General features: G+C 47.3%; 2 protein-coding genes and 1 non-coding gene across 5 annotated transcripts; all 3 read left to right on the plus strand.

Moving 5' to 3' along the window:
• Window positions 1–76: 76 nt before the first annotated feature.
• Window positions 77–9,402, plus strand: LOC107513102 (centromere protein S). 3 transcript variants are annotated; one of them, XM_016149379.2, is made up of 5 exons: window positions 78–234; window positions 2,790–2,913; window positions 3,559–3,592; window positions 7,137–7,203; window positions 8,981–9,402. In XM_016149379.2, exons 1-5 carry the CDS (start codon window positions 184–186, stop codon window positions 9,107–9,109), a joined length of 405 nt encoding a protein of 134 aa, XP_016004865.1. In that variant the 5' UTR covers window positions 78–183; the 3' UTR covers window positions 9,110–9,402. The 3 variants fall into 3 exon arrangements, with proteins under 3 accessions (XP_036084434.1, XP_016004866.2, XP_016004865.1); XM_036228541.1 differs by lacking the exons at window positions 7,137–7,203; window positions 8,981–9,402 and adding an exon at window positions 5,009–5,333 and having other exon boundaries at window positions 77–234; window positions 2,790–2,894; XM_016149380.2 differs by lacking the exons at window positions 7,137–7,203; window positions 8,981–9,402 and adding an exon at window positions 5,048–5,333 and having other exon boundaries at window positions 77–234; window positions 2,790–2,894.
• On the plus strand, window positions 8,493–8,599 carry LOC118606431. The gene has a single exon (XR_004952384.1). It is a non-coding gene; the product is annotated as a U6 spliceosomal RNA (small nuclear RNA).
• Window positions 9,403–13,247: 3,845 nt separating the features above from the next.
• Window positions 13,248–14,983, plus strand: LOC107513101 (cortistatin). The gene is made up of 2 exons (XM_016149378.2): window positions 13,248–13,594; window positions 14,595–14,983. The coding sequence occupies exons 1-2, from the start codon at window positions 13,274–13,276 to the stop codon at window positions 14,808–14,810; spliced, it is 537 nt and encodes a 178-aa protein (XP_016004864.2). The 5' UTR covers window positions 13,248–13,273; the 3' UTR covers window positions 14,811–14,983.
• The last annotated feature ends 322 nt before the right edge of the window (window positions 14,984–15,305 follow it).

Genomic DNA, 15,305 nt, shown 5'->3' on the forward strand with positions numbered 1-15,305 from the left:
GGGCTGCGAAGGGCCCTTCCCCGAGCGGCCGCTGGGGGGCGCGCGCACGCGCGAGGCAGCGTGAAACGCGCGTTTTGTCCCTCCGCGCGGCCCGTCGTCGGGCGCTGCGGCGGGAAAATCCGAGTGCGCCGTCGCGGTCGCTCTCTTTATGAGCTCGCGCTCCTGCCTGGGGTGGCCGCCGGGATGGAGGAAGACGAGGGGGCTGATGAGCAGCAGCAGTTATCCTATCGACAGGTACAGGAGAAACGCGCGTCCCGGCTGGGCTGGGGGAGGACGGCGCCGCGTCTCTGAACAGGAAAAGCCCCGGGGGCCGCGGCCGGGCTTCGCTGTGGTGCCCGCGTCCCACGGGCGGGGGCCGCTCCCAGGCCGACTCGGCTGCCGCGGGGGGTGCTGGGAGGCGGTTTCCACGGTAACGCGGGTTGGCGGGACATACCCGGGACAGGAGGCGGCGCGCTCGGGTGTCAGGCGGCGGGGCCTCGCCGTGCGGCTTTGTGACAGCCTCAGTCTCCCTTCTGCGACGAGGCGGTCGTGAGGGTGCGGGGTGAGCGTCACAGGGAATGCAGCGCCAAACGGCGTGCCGGGCACGTGGCGCGAGCTCCAGAACGCTGGCGGCCGGAAGCGGCGCGCTGCGTCCCGCAGGCAGGCGGCGGCCTCCGGGCCTGCGTGCAGACCGCGCCGCCCGCTGCCGGAGCCATCCTCCCGGCGTGGGTCGCATCCGGGCTCCGCAGCCGGAGGGTCGCCTTGACTGCCCACACTCGGCATTCGTATATGGAAAATTGGAGTGGTAATAACCTCCCGTCGCGGGTGTCGCGCGTGTTCAGCCTTCCCTGTCATCAGCAGCGGGAATAAATGGTGTGGCTGAGTCCCGAGAGCGGAACAGCGCTGTAAAGAGGTAAAAAGCAAGAACCAGGTGACAGCCTCGAAAAGGGTTAACTGGAGAGACACGTGAATGAGCTCAGTACGTGGGAGTTTTTTTCCTACGAAGTGTTACATTTCCTCTCCCCTTATTTTGAGAAGTTCAAGCCTTTAGAAAAAGTTGTGAGGCTAGAGTACCCGACACCCATATGCCCCTCACCGCCATTCACCAATTGTTAACATTTTGCCGTTTTTGCTCTCTTGCTCCATTTTTTTCTGAATTAATTGCAAATATCTTGATACTTTGCCTTTCCATTTTACTATTTTAGTATGCATCTCCCAAGAACTGGGCATCCTCCAGCTTACTCTCCATGATCACCCTCCGGAAGTTTCATATTGATAAGATTCTCTTATCTAATGTTCAGTCCATATTCAAATTTTCCCAGTTGTCTGAAAGGTGTTACTTGTACTGGCCTTTCATCCTTGATCCAGGGCCCAGTCAAGGATCCTGCTGTTAGTTGCCCTCAGTCCTGTCTCTTTGTCCTTCCCTGGAACCGTTCCAGCCCCTGGTCTTTCATGGCAGTGCAGAGGTGTGGAAGATAAACTCTTGGACATCAGGGGCCGTCTTTTACATTTTTATATTCTCAGCCTCTACTACACAGCCTGGCTCTCAATAAACAATAAATGCTATTGATTAAATGAGTAAGGCGGCAAAGATGGCTGAGGAATTTGAACTTTATTCTCTGTGCAGTGATTGAGGATCATTCGTTCAACCAGCTGTTCTTGGCACTAGATGGTTAGTAGTGAACGAAACTGACGGGTCGTGTCCTTGAGTATAGGGTTGTCATTTAACCTGTAAGTGTCTGCGGCATTGAAGAGGGCCCTTTGCCCAGTCCAGGAGGTGCACAGGAGGAGGAGGGACAGAAAAGCGCAGGAGCATTCAGAAGGATCCCTGTCCTTTCCCCCCTTCCGTCCCCCCTCCTACACACCTAAAAAGGATGACCTCAGAGGGTCTTTATCGCTCCCAGGGTAAGGGTCCCTTTGTCTCCTCCTACTAAAGGCCTCAGCTTGCCTAGATTTGTGAGGTCTGAAACTAAGTAAGGAAGGGCGGTTGGTGCCTGGCTTGCTGCCTGGCCTCTATGCCGGGGTCTTGGACTTGTCATCTTGCAGTCTCTCCTCCTCTTGCCTCTGCTGTGAACACTTGCTGGTACCGTTCATAGTTCATGCTGTCTGTCATGTCCCGTTCAACTCTCTCCAGCACAAAGACGGAGTCTACTCAGGGCCTCAACAGTTCGTTGACATGAGACTGAGACCTTGGCTTCCCTTGTGTTGCTTTTTTCACTCCTCTGCGTGGGGAGGAGAGGTGTTTCCTAACATCTAAAAGGGTGGCTAAGGAGCTCTTAGGGTCCCGCTGAGGTGGGCCAGTAATCCAGCCCTTCTGGTGTCCTAATTATTTACCTTTCGTCACTTACAGGCATGGGGCTGGCAGGGACTTTAGCAGGGGGACTGGGTCCTTTTGCATTAATTTGATTAACCCCCATCAGGATACAAAATCCTTGTCTGTTTTTTCATGGTGTGTCCCAAACACCTAGCATGTGCCTTTACTCCGTGGGAACTTGGCACATATTTGTCGACTAACAGAGTAAAGTCACACAGACACTTTGCAAGTGCCATCTGACTTCACTCCCTACTGACGTACCATCATAATTCTTATCTTTACTTGACCTAAATCATAACCATTAACCAGGAAGTAATGTTTCCACAAGTCACACTCCAGAGGGCCTCATTAATTTATTAGTATACGGGAGAAGTCACTGAGCCATTATGGGGAGTGCTGTTAGGCTGAGCAGGCCCTCTCCTTGGTCTTAATTTTTTAAGATGCGAAGAGGTCTCATTGCAACCTCCCCTATGCGGTATTTTGGTTTTCGCTTCAGAGGCTGAAGGCAGCGGTCCACTACACTGTGGGCTGTCTGTGCGAGGAGGTGGCCTCGGACAAGGAGGTGCAGTTCAGCAAACAGACCATCGCAGCGATCTCGGAGGTGACGTTCCGACAGTGTGGTATGGAGCCCGGCCTTCCTGCATACGTATAGAAGCCCCAAAGGTTGATTTTGCCTGGGAGAAATGCGTGGGTGGGTGCCATGTCGGGTCTCACCGCCAGACAGAACGCTGTCGCTGGACACCGTTCGTGACACAGTCCTTTTCTTGACTGTCACATTTGGATATTTTATAGAAAGAACTTTTTTTCTATTACACTAACACTGGGACTTTATTGTTTTAAACTGCCTGGAACATTAGACATTAAATTTTTTATTTCATTGCTTTATAACATTTTTTATCACCCATAGTTTATTTGACAGTTGAACTTGTGGCATTGCTATTTGCTTGACTTCACAGGAAATTAATGTCCTTGCAAGCCCTAATTTGTAGCAAAATTTAAAGTTAAGGGGTAGTTTCTAGAAATGAAAGATGTACCCACAGTTGCCAGAAAGCTCGTGATAAAGGGTCAAGGGTGCCGGCAAGGACGAGGTGGTCGTCATACTCAAATGGCTAAAGGCGCCTGAGCAGTGATGGGTCTGCCTGACGTGGCTCCCTGTCGCCTTTTAAAGGGCTCTGTGGTATTAGTCCCTGCCCTCACTGCAGAAGTTGAGACTTCTGAAAGATTGAGATGAGGGCAGCTAAAGCACATCTCTTTTTCTCTTTCAGAAAATTTTGCCAGAGACCTCGAAATGTTCGCAAGGTGGGTGAAGAGCGGGGTTGTCCGACGCCGTGCTGGCGTGCGTTCTGCTGGCAGGCCATCTGGCGCTGCACTTCTGGAGAGCCTGAGCTCGTCTTTTTTTTTTTGTATTTTGTGGAGGCTCATCTCTAACTATGATTCCGCAAGAATATAACATCTGCTTTAATCACGTCCATTCAGACTTGATTTGGCATTTTTTGAAGTTTTCCAAGTTTTTTTTTTAAGAGAACTGAAGTTATTCAGTTCCAGGCTAAAAAGACATGAATAACGTCTCTAGGACTCTGAATGTGAATGTGGAGGCGGGCGTGCTTTTCAGGCCATTTCTGGTGTGATGCTGGGGTGTGGGCCCCCCAAAGCGGGGCTGCACTGTGCTCCAGGCGCTGATTGCTGGCAGGTGGCCGGATAATGACAGCAGGCGTCCACATCAGGCTTGCATTTGCTGCGTTTGTTCTGAGACATACACTCCTTGAAAAGAGGGTGACTTGCTTTCAGCTGGTAAAGCTTTAGCTTTTACAGGAGATTTATGCTCATCTCTTCAATTAGCACCTCAGGTAATTGAAAACAATTGCAGCGAATTGCTTTTATGAAGCAATCTGAATGACTAAAGCCTGAAAGGACCAAAGCTTTCTAATTTGCTACCACTTGTGATTCGGTGCCAGCCTCTCCCACACCCCATACTTTTCACCTTGCTTCTATTAGCTCTTTGTTTCTCGGGTGAACGTTTTGAATGAATTAAAGCAGTAGGTTCTCAGAGGGCAGGCTCTAAATCTTTCCTATTCCTGTATATATGAGTCCCTAAAAACCGCTCAGCATCTTCAACTTGGCCAAAAGGGATAAGATAATATTATGGGATACCGATAGTGCATATGGTTTATTCATTGTTAAGTCAGGTGGTTGCCCCTTACGTGTGGCCCATTATCCCCCACCCCCTGTGTCTCCTATAAAATAAGTTTATTGCCTTTGTTTGCCATTTCTTCTTTTTCTCTTTTTTGAAACTACATCTGTTTTTATTACAAAGAGAGACACAAAATGTAAATAAGTAGATGATTATTTGGAACATAAAGTTTTATAAATAAAGAGCCGAGTTTTTCCACCTCAGCACTAACAATATTTTGGACTGGATTCTTCTTTGTGAGGAGGCTGTTCTGTGCATTGTAGGATGTGTATTGGCATCTCAGGCCTTTGCCACCAGTTGTGACTCTTTTTTTTTGCTATTTCCGTGTTAGCTATGGGCAAAAACAAACATTTTTCAATGCTTCTGCAAAAATACTAGAAACAAAAATGAAATTAGAAATGTTTAGCATTATAGTATATTAAGCTTTCAGGTACTCTCATGTGTTTTTTTATAATCACGTTAAAAGGTTGAGTTTCTTTTGCTGGGACCTAGGGGAGGAAACGGTGTGTGTTTGTGTCACTTAGACTGTAAGCCCCACAAGGAAGAACATCGTCATCTTTCAGATAAAGGAGTCCGCGTAAAGGCTGTCAGCTGCTGCTCTCTGAGACCGTCTGAGGCTTCGCTCGCTGTGAGCCTTGCCTCGTCTGCTGTGTGCAGGCGTGTGCCCCACTGCGTCTCCGGCTTCCTCCCGAGAACCCTAAGTGAATGCAAGAGCAGATTTTCTTCGAAGACTCATTCTTTGTCTTAATTTTATGTTGGTTTTCATAGTGTTCCAGTTTGCTCTCATATAAAAAAAAATCGTGTTTTAAAGTTTATCACTGAATAAAATTGATAGTTTCAGAAGGTCAACTTTGTTAATCCTGTGGCTTTGAGTTCTCCCTGTCACCCAGTCTCTACTCCTAGGACTATGGTTACTTCGAGAAATCCGAAATATGTACTATTTCAGGTTAAATATTTAGTAAATAGTCTTTGAAGGTGGACTGGGAACCTAACTGGTATTCGTAACCTTGTTTCTATGACAAAATACAGTCCATGTAATCAATTCACCCATAAACTTTGGAAAATCATTTTGATTTAAGTTATATATTTCCCTTATTTAGCTTTGAACTCTCTAGTCCCTTAATATTGTTAATATGTTACAGATGAAACATTTTAAAGAAGATAAATTCTCTATAATAAATTCTAAGAACATTTTGGGAATAATCTTTAAAACCTGTGTTGCTAAAAGTGTTGCATGAAAAATCGCTTTGTGATTTTCCCTAGAGTAATTTTCCGGAGTCAGGTTTGGTATCGGAGAGTCCGACGTGCAGTGGCTGGCGGAGCGTATACCCGCCCTGCGTCTAGGAAAGAGTTCACGTTAAACACGGTGCAGAGATGCCAGATGACAAGTCGCGTGGCAGAGAAGGCCGACTGCGTTGTCTCCCACACGCTCCTTTGTGAACGGAGCAGCTCACCTTGCGGTGTCAGGGTGCTGCTTTCCTTCGCTCATTTACTGCGCTTTCTGAAGAGCGCAGAGTCCGGCAGAGCAGCCTGACGGTGTGGTCGAGACGAGGCCACACCGTGTCCACACATCCTCCGCCTGTGACCTCTGGACTGGCTTCTTGCTTTGTGGCTGCTCTTATCGTATCACCTTCTGTCTGATTTTTGCCCCCCTTTATCCTGGTCTTTGCAAGTGGCTGATTAGAAGTATCTTCTAAAATGGATGTTATTTCAGGACAAGCAGATAGTGTCAATCATGATGAGAGGACACGTGATACTTGCACACTGAGCAGGATGTGAAGAATTAATTTGGCCAAATGATGAAGTATAATTTCAGTGTGACTTTAACTCAACAGATACTCAGTGTGGACCTACTATGTGCTGGCCACTTTGCTGGTTATTAAGGCTACAGAGATTCCTGTCTATTCATACAGAGTTCCTGCTTATTTTTAGAGGATGATAGAAATGCGAAGAAAGGGTGTAACTGGAGTAATTATTGAATAGAGCTTATCTCAAGTACCTTTTAAAGTAAAGATGAGAGGACTGGAATGAGAATCGAGTCCATGTTATGAACAAGAAACATTCTTGTTTAAAGGACGGTCTTTGTTCTAACCGGGCTCAACTCCTTGTTGGCAAACTGGCGTTTGGAGGCACGTGCATAAGCCTCGTCCTGTAATTCAGCCCTCAGAGTGAGCTTCAGGGTCTTGGCCTAGGCGAAGCCAGGCCTCCTGGAAATTCTTCATTCTTCTGTTTAAGGTCTCTCTAAGCAGAGGTGATTGTCTCGTGAGACTGCCGTTTTCTCTTTTCACTAAAAGTGCGCGGTGACCTTGCTTTTTTCTCTGGTGTTCGCTGTGACCATTGTGACCAAGCAAGTCCCTTCAGAAGATTTAACGCCTCAGACCGTTCTGTTCTTGCATTCTTCAGGCACCCTTGGCCCTCGCTGGAGGTGGACGGATGGGGCTTCTGCATTTTCTTGGTCTCTTTATTTAATTGGTACCTTGGCCTAGTCACTTTGTTCATTTTTGTGTCACTGATGTTTAATGACCTTAATCTGAAAAGATGGGCTGCTTAGAGATCCTTGCTAGCCTGAAGTCTGACCATGAACTTTTGTGTTTCATCAAAACTTTAAATAATACCAAACATTTTGGTGAATTGTTTCTGCCCTTTCTACAGACACGCGAAAAGAAGCACAATTAACACCGAAGATGTGAAGCTCTTAGCCAGGAGGAGTAATTCACTGGTGAGAGATGAGTTTCTTCCCTCGCCCCCCTTTCCCATCAGAATACATTATTCCCAGTTAATCACTTGCAGCCATGAAGTGATTCCCCAGGGCACCTTGCATAAAAAACGAGAGATAGTTGAACTGTTCAGACCTGCCCGTAATTTATAGTCTTTCTTTCATTATGATGGATCTTGCCAAGCCAATTTGAAATTTTCTAATCAGCACTCTCTGGATTTCATAGTTTGCCTTTTTCGTTATATCTCAAAACTTTGGTCCTGTGTTTCATTTACAGCACGATGTCAGACACAGGTCACAGGCCAGAGTGTATGGGGGTAGGTTCATCACGGTGCCCACAGTTTTCCTGAGGGGCCAGCTATGGAAGCGATATCTGTACAGCTGGGATGGGCAGGACATTTTCTACCTTTTTAAAGAAGTCTACAGGTCATCTTGACCCAGCCCTCATTTGACAGGTGATGCTGTGTTCTCCCCAGGCTAGTGGCTGTGTCCGGTGGCAGATTCAGGATGCCTGAGGTTTCCTGACCAAGTCTGATTCTAGCAGTTAAAATACTTGTTCCTCCCTAATATGTGAGTGCCATGAGGGCAGGATTTCTGTCGCCTTCTCTGCTCCATCTATTGTGCCTAGAATAGGGCCCGGCACGCGGTAGGTGCTCAGTACGTAGTTGTTGAAGGAATGAATTTGTATAGTGGTTGGCAATTACAGGGGGCTTTTGTAAATATTTTATGCACTTTATCAAAACCTCACAACCACCTTATAAAGGTTTTTAATAACACAACTAGCCCATTTTACAGGCTAGGCAACTGGAGTTAGTAACTTTCCAAAGGTAAATATGAAGCCCGTGGTTGACAGCTGAACCTTGACCTTCTAACCCTGACTCTAGTGCCGTTTCTACAAGGCTCTTTTATGCTTTTGATCTTCTAACATCCTTCCTCCCAAGTTTAAACCAAGGTTAAGGATAATATGATTCCTAAGTAAAATAGCTAAGCTGCCTGATGGTGCTTTGTGTCAGTGGAAATGACATTTCTCTCCTCATAAATTCTGTGTCGTAACTTTCTTTTGCAAAGGAATGGTCAGTGCAAGTCCTCTTAGAATATTAATTGTGAAGCTCTCTGCAAATGTTTTTATTTTGGACTCAAGTTTTTTTTTTCATTAGACAGAAGCTTCTTACTGAAGATTTGCAGCTAAAGTGGTACATTTGATAAATCCTCCCTCAGGGCAGGGGCCTTGTCTTAGTACCCCGTGTCCCTTGTATCTGGTGCATAGTAATGGCTCAACAATTTGCGAGACAGTGCCCGCCTTGGCAGCACATGGACAAAAATGGGAACGATACCGAGTTGATTAGCACGGCCCCTGTACAAGGATGACATGCAAATTCGTGAAGCGTTCAACCTTCCCCCCCCTCAAAAAAAAGACCCCAACAATTTTAGTTGGATAAATGTAGGGGGATGTTGACTATATTTGTGCTTTGCAGAGTACATTTGTGATTGGCATGCCTTCTGCAAGCCCCAAGTTTTAATTCATTAATTACTAAGGAAACTCCTGCCTGTTTGGTAGGGTATGTGAGTAGCCGTGAGTTGACTTTTGTAGTTGATTCCTTCTACTAGAAACAAATTCGAAGCTCTGTTTAACTCTAAAGAATGTAAACCAGGCTTTTCCACCCAGATTCTTTGGGCGAGAGTGGTTGGGAGAGTGTGTAGATTTTTTATTTTTTGCCCCAGGCTTATAAAATGGCTTCACAACCAGATCGAAATACAATTCGTTAATGTTTTTTTGTAGCTAAGATACATCACAGAGAAAAACGAAGAGATCGCTCAGTCTAACCTGGAACGAAGAGCAAAGAAGAAAAAGAAGTTAGAGGATGAAAACAAAAATTCGGTGGAGCCAGCAGAGGAAAGTGAGAGTTAAACTCTATCACCGTTTGGAAAAAGTGGCCTTCCACAGGTAGAGCCACCAAAACACACATCGCCACACAGGGAATTTTGAAAGGATAAGTGGAGATTAAAAAAAAAAGGCTAAGAGGCTTTTGTGCTGTGTTCTCCTTGTCATTGACTGCAAAAAGCTAGTTTAAAAGAGAACTGGTAACTCTTAGCAAAGTACTCCCCGCGTCTTACTGAAGCCCCTATAAAAGGCTTGTGCGTGAATGGTATATATAGGAAATTCTATCTATTGCAATTAATAAAAATGTATTAACCATTAAATATGGTTGATTTTTTCCAAGCAAAAATTATAGTTATTTCTTTATTCTTTTACATGACTTTTCAGGCTAACAATTCCTGAAAGATAAATAACACTATATGTAGTTCTTTTGAGTATTAATGCTTTAAACCCGTGTCAGTTGTGATCACAAGGTAAAAAAGTGGATGTTGGGAAGTACTCCTTTTTCTTCATAAAGGTGATTTTCTCCAGAAACAGAGTTGACGTGACTTTTCTCGGGCTATTTGGTGATTATCCCCGTGTTACTGGTGGGCAGGCTAGAGCTTGAGGTTAACTGACTCCTTGGGGTCCGCTGACCAGTAGAGACTGTGTGTACATTCGGGGTGCTGACCTGAGAGGGGCCGAGAGAGAAAAGGTCACCTTTGGGTAGAATGTATACCCCATGACCAAATACGATCAGCGAAAGACACCCCAAAGTCTGACTCTGCAAAGGAGATGGTAAGCTATGGTCATAGTGAAGCATTGCATTCAGACTTCAATTTCAGCTTCTGCGAATAACGAATCGCTTGATCTCAGATAATAATTGTGACATTTGCATGACACATCAGTGAAGGAAAAGGGGGTCATAAAGCCTTCTACCATCATAGTACATACACTCCAGCCAAAATCCTGTATGCTCTGTCTGACTTTCAGATACGCCTTCGTCGAACTCATCAAGGAGAGTTCAGAGACTAGATACGTGGACTTCCCAAAGGTCGACAATCTAGATGTGCATCTTGATTTTTCCACTTTAGTAACAGACCTTCTGAAACTTTGTGTTCTTACCGATGAGGCAGGGTTATAAACACCTCACAGCGAGGTTACACGTGACAATGATAGGAAATGGGCAGAACCATCGTAAGGCGTCTTGTTTTTGTAGTTTCCTGCGTCTCCAGAAACTCAGTATACAAATGACGCCAAATAGCGAAGCCGCGTGTGCCCTGGGTGTCCTGTCGGACTAGAGGGCGTAGAGGGCGCCATGGGTGCTTTGACGTGAAGTTTTCTAGCCAGATGCGGCTGCCGACTTGGTGTTCGTCTGACCTTTTGGTTTATTTGGCATATTTATGTACGACCTGTTTGTATTTTCGATGAGTGGTCCTGACCTCTGTTGGGGGTTGTGACCCAGGGTCAGACTTCATAAGGAGCAGCTGGTTCTTTTCCCTGTGTTCCCATGAGCTGCCTCTTCCCCACTCCATGTTCCAGTTAGGGTTTAGTTTACTCTGGAATGTCCGAGATGATGTCAGTCATCTTTTACGGTTCCATCTTTGGTGACAGTTGGCAGAAAGGTGTTCTTGAGCAGCAGTCCCCAACCTTTATGGTGTAGGGACCGGTGCCCCTATGAGAATCTAATGCCTGCCGATCTGAGGCGGAGCCGAGGTGGTGATGCTGGCGCTGGGGGGAGCGGCTGCAGACACAGGTGACGCTTTGCTCACCTCCTGCTGTGCGGCCTGGTTCCTGACAGCCTGGGGGTTGGGGCCCTCTGTTCTAGAGGGCTCTTTTTCATGGACTTGCTTCCTCAGAGTCCTGGGAGCGCACCTGAACTTTAACTAGACCTATTAACCATATAACCAGATGATTAACTATAAAGAAGCAGATGTCTTTGAAATAAAGGTGGCCTAGTAACATAGTTGGGGGCAATTTACATTTATATTATTCGTTGTTTTCCTTATTGTCTCAATTCATCAAAAAGCTTGAAATAAAAGATCCATGTTAACTTTTAATTACGCACTGGCTCCTACGGAGCTGGTGCCTGAAAATCTAAATGTCCAAGAAGGGTTAACTGGGGCTTGCCCAGTCTCTCCTTAGTGGGGAGTCTCTGAGGAACCTTAGAGGCCATTTAGTTCTCCCCAGCAAGTCGGACCCCTTCTGCAGCATTCCCGATGGAGGGTCCCCAGGCTCTGCTGACGTCCGGGGTCAGCGAGCCCTCTCTGCTATTGGACATTGATTATCACAAGTTTTTTCTGTGTAGAGAGGAGAGCCTTCACCTTCTAACTTCTATCTGGGTCTTCAGTCTGCTCTTTAGAATGAGCAAAGCAGTCTTTGTTTTTCAAAATCATTCAGTACTGAATTCCTTTCAACCGAAGTTCCCATTGTACATCTTTTCAGAAACACAATTCTTGCGTCAAACGTTAGGTTATCGGCTCCCCGAGGACAGACTTCGGGGTGGTGAACGTGACCTCTTGGGCCTTGTGTGGGGCCTGGCATGGTAGGCGCCCGGTGAATTCTTGTTCCCGGCGTCTGTGATGTGCGGGTGGGATGAGTAGCAGCCCTCACTCGGGTTCCTCGGCTCTGCCCAGGGGTTCCCAGCGTTTAGAGTGGGGAGCTCGTCTTTGTACTGGGGCGGGGGGCTGAAGACACCTCAGGAACAGTCCTCACACGCCTGCCTGCTGTGCACTGGCGCCTGTGCGAGGTGCTTTACGTGATCTTACTGGCCCTCGCCACAGTTCCGCAAGGTAGGCCGTACTGCGCTTATACCCAGAGAGGTTAATCAAGCAGCAAAGCCAGGATTTTAAGCCCTCACCCCGAAGCACTAAGGTACGTTGCCACCTCCTTGGAAACAGCCGGTAATAACGTGAAACAAAGCCTTCCCCAGCCTGTGGCACAGAACCCCCCTTGGCACACTCGTGACACTGAAAACGTACTTCTTCATTTGTGGGTATGTCTCCTGCCCTCAGCGAGGCCGTCACAACGTGGTCGGTGGACGGCGTGGCTCCTGTGTACATGCGAGGCGCTGAGAATGTTGAATGAGGCTGTTGAATAAAATCTGCAAAGTATACAAAGGGTATAAGAAGCTGGCTGGGCCGCCATGACTTTCTCATCTGCAAATACATCTGAGTTTTTAATTTGTGAGAATTATCTTAGGCAAAGGTGTCGGCACAGAAGAAAGGACCAGGCACCGCGCAGTGTGAGGCGCGGGTCCTCGTCCGGGGCGCTTCTGCCTGGGATCTCAAACAACAAGTCTGTGCCGAAATGAAATCTGAGGCTCCGCTTCCCCGAGCGAAGGGCTGTGAGGCGGGCCATGGGAAGCTGTGCTCACTGACGTTCACTTCTGGAAGGAGCCGCCAGCTCTTCGGTGGGTCTGCGTGTGTGTTTGGGTGATTCTGAAAGTGGGACCTGCGAGGAAGAGCCCGGAGGCACAGAGGACTTGACCGTCAGCGCCTGCCAGCGCCTGTCAGCAGTGGCACCGCCGTCAGGAGGAGCCGGTCAAGTGCAGGCCGCTCAGTAAGAAACGACATGTGCTCCCGACACACTGGAACAGTCCTCACGCCCCGCGATGCGATCTGATTTCCATTTCATTCAAAAAAGCGCTTGCTAGTGTATGACCCACTGGTGAGTGGCCAGCAGCGGTTTGAAGAGCCTGGCTCTTCCAGTGTCATCGTCGCCCGGCGCACGTTAGAATTCTGGAACCTTGGCGGCTCCTTGTACTGCGTGGCAATCTGTATCTTAATCTCACTTTCAATAAAGCGGTTCGGGCTCATGGCACAGTTCGAGAAGGCCTGGGCAGGAGGCCAGTGTCTGGCCTGTAGTGCTGGGAACGATCACTCGAGGCGTCCTTGCCTGAGACCCGTGAGGCCAGGGGAAGCTGTAAGCGGCTCCCTGAGCCCTCACTGCCCGGTTTCCTCCGCCCGTAGCAGATCCAGTCATACTTTTCTTTGGATGAAATTTCAGATCGTAAGCTCCTCATCCAAGGCTAAATTTATGCTACGTTGACTCACTTGGTTTTGTTTTCACGGCTTCCTGCTTGCTATAGGCATAATTATGAGGAAGTAGAACTTCTTCAGAAACAAGTGCACTTGCATTGCAAAGTAAGAGCAAATCCCTTGTAAACACAGGCACGACCTGCGGCTTTGATGACGGGGTTAAGCCCATCCGAAAATGGGCACTGATTCCTCTGCATATGCGTCACCGTCACCGAGTGTGAGGGGAGGGGGACGGGCTTTAGACAGGTACATGTACAAAGCAACAGCTGCAGGTTTAGCTGAAATTACCCCTCAATCTTCAAAGAGATCCACGTCCACAAAAACCAAGATTCCGGGCCTGCCAAGGAGGATGAGCAGCCACAGAGCTGGCACGAAGTGCCAGGCAGCCCGCAGGATGCCACCGCCCCTCTGCCTGCTGCTGCTGCTACTGCTGCTGCTCTTAGGGGCCACCGCTGCCCTTCCCCTGGAGGGTGGCCTCACCGGGCACGACAGCGGGGTGAGTAGTCCCTGCCTCAGCCGCATGCTAGCCCACTTCTTGACTGTCTCTCTGTCTGGCCGATTTGGCCATGCCTGTGGACTCCCCAGCATCCGCACGGCCGAGGGTGTGTAGGACAGGCTGCGGGGCTGAACCCCATTATGTTCCTGTCATGGTCCCTACAGACCGCTGTTTCTCGTTTACCCTCAGTTGTCTTGACCTAGGAAGTTTGTTAGAAAGCTCTGACACTCGAGGGGGGCTCCTTCATGCTAGTGATCTCCATCTGTGGTCTTTGAAACACTGAGTGACAGTACCGGTCTATTACAGTGTGATCATGGACCTGCCATGGCAGAAATAGTCACACGTACTCTTAGAATCTTAATTTATATACGTAGCATACGTTCTCACTTGCTCGGGTTAATTGACGTCATTACATTTTTCATTGTGAGAATTTGTAACTTGAGATGATTTATTTTTCCATTTTGAAAAAGTTCCAGGAAGAGTATATAAAGTTGACCATTAAAAATGGATTTTTCTCTGAAATTACCCAGATGAGTTTCAGACAAGTCATTTGTCATTGGCTTACTCCTAGAAGCTTTCTAAGGAGTTTGAAAGACCAGAGTATAACGTCTCTAAGAGCCATTTGTCGACAGCCAGGAGTAAGACCAGAGATGGGGAGACCGTACTAAATCAGCCCAGTTCACCTCAGGGGCTTGGCAGTTGCCAGTCACTTATCTGGGAAAGGTCTCCGGACCTTCAGAATTAAGGACCTTGGCAAACCTTATGGACAAAACAAGTTCCTTCCTTTCCTTGATTGAAAATCCTCAACTTTTTCTTTTTTCTAATTAGAGCAATTTCGTCAAGGTGTTCTTTAGCTTTCTCATCCTTTAAATAGAAATGTGATTTGTTGTTTTGGAGCTTTTATTTTTTTTTTTTTAAAGAAGGAATTATGTGTCTTTAAATGCTGGCTGAGCCAGATGGTTGATTTTTCTTTCCTATGCTCTCTGCTTCTTTTAAAAAGCATATGCAGGAAGTGGCAGGAACACAGAAAAACAGCCTGTTGACTTTCCTTGCTCAGTGGTACAAGTGGACCTCCCAGGCCCGTGCAGTGCCCTTCGTAGGGGCAGCCAGGGAGGTGTCCAAGCGGCAGGAAGGCCCGCCCCCTCAGCAGGCCCCGCGCCCAGAGAAAGCGCCCTGCAAGAACTTCTTCTGGAAGACCTTCTCCTCCTGCAAGTAGAACTCCAGCCACGACGACTCGGCCAGGGAAGTGGAATGATGACCCGAATAAAGCCTGTCGAGCAGCCCCGAGCTTGCTTTATGTAGTTGTCTTCTCTCCCTGTGTAATTTGAAAAGTGTTTTTGATTTAAACTTCAGTCACCCCCAATACTGAGTGTCTTGAGTAATCTGGAACCCAAAATGAATGCTTTTGGGGTTTTGCTGTACCACACCTCGTGTAGCCACAGGCTTTCCTTCCACCCTCAGTATGTGCTTGGCAGTTCCGTCCTTGTCTTCCTTCGATTTAGACTAGTAAAAGCTACATATTTTAGAGTTTAGAATAACATCTTTGATATAAATGATCTAACGTAAAAAATATTCCCCTCATATTAAAAGCAACTTTTTATCACTGTGCTAAAAGAACAAAATGGTTATTCTTAATTTTAGCTAATATTAATTTAAAAACAAATACTATGCTATTAAACAAGACATCATGCTGCCGTCCTTATAAAAGTTA

This window comes from Rousettus aegyptiacus, unplaced genomic scaffold, assembly GCF_014176215.1.
Source record: "Rousettus aegyptiacus isolate mRouAeg1 unplaced genomic scaffold, mRouAeg1.p scaffold_m13_p_1, whole genome shotgun sequence".
Lineage (NCBI taxonomy): Eukaryota > Metazoa > Chordata > Mammalia > Chiroptera > Pteropodidae > Rousettus > Rousettus aegyptiacus.

Excerpts from the sequence above, each read along its gene's own strand:
- LOC107513101 (XM_016149378.2), top strand. The coding sequence starts at position 13,274 with ATGGGCACTGATTCCTCTGCATATGCGTCACCGTCACCGAGTGTGAGG. Across the intron at positions 13,595-14,594 it reads TCACCGGGCACGACAGCGGG|CATATGCAGGAAGTGGCAGG; the intron begins GTGAGTAGTCCC and ends TCTTTTAAAAAG.
- LOC107513102 (XM_036228541.1), top strand. The coding sequence starts at position 184 with ATGGAGGAAGACGAGGGGGCTGATGAGCAGCAGCAGTTATCCTATCGA. Across the intron at positions 235-2,789 it reads AGCAGTTATCCTATCGACAG|AGGCTGAAGGCAGCGGTCCA; the intron begins GTACAGGAGAAA and ends TTTTCGCTTCAG. Across the intron at positions 3,593-5,008 it reads GACCTCGAAATGTTCGCAAG|ACTGTAAGCCCCACAAGGAA; the intron begins GTGGGTGAAGAG and ends TGTGTCACTTAG.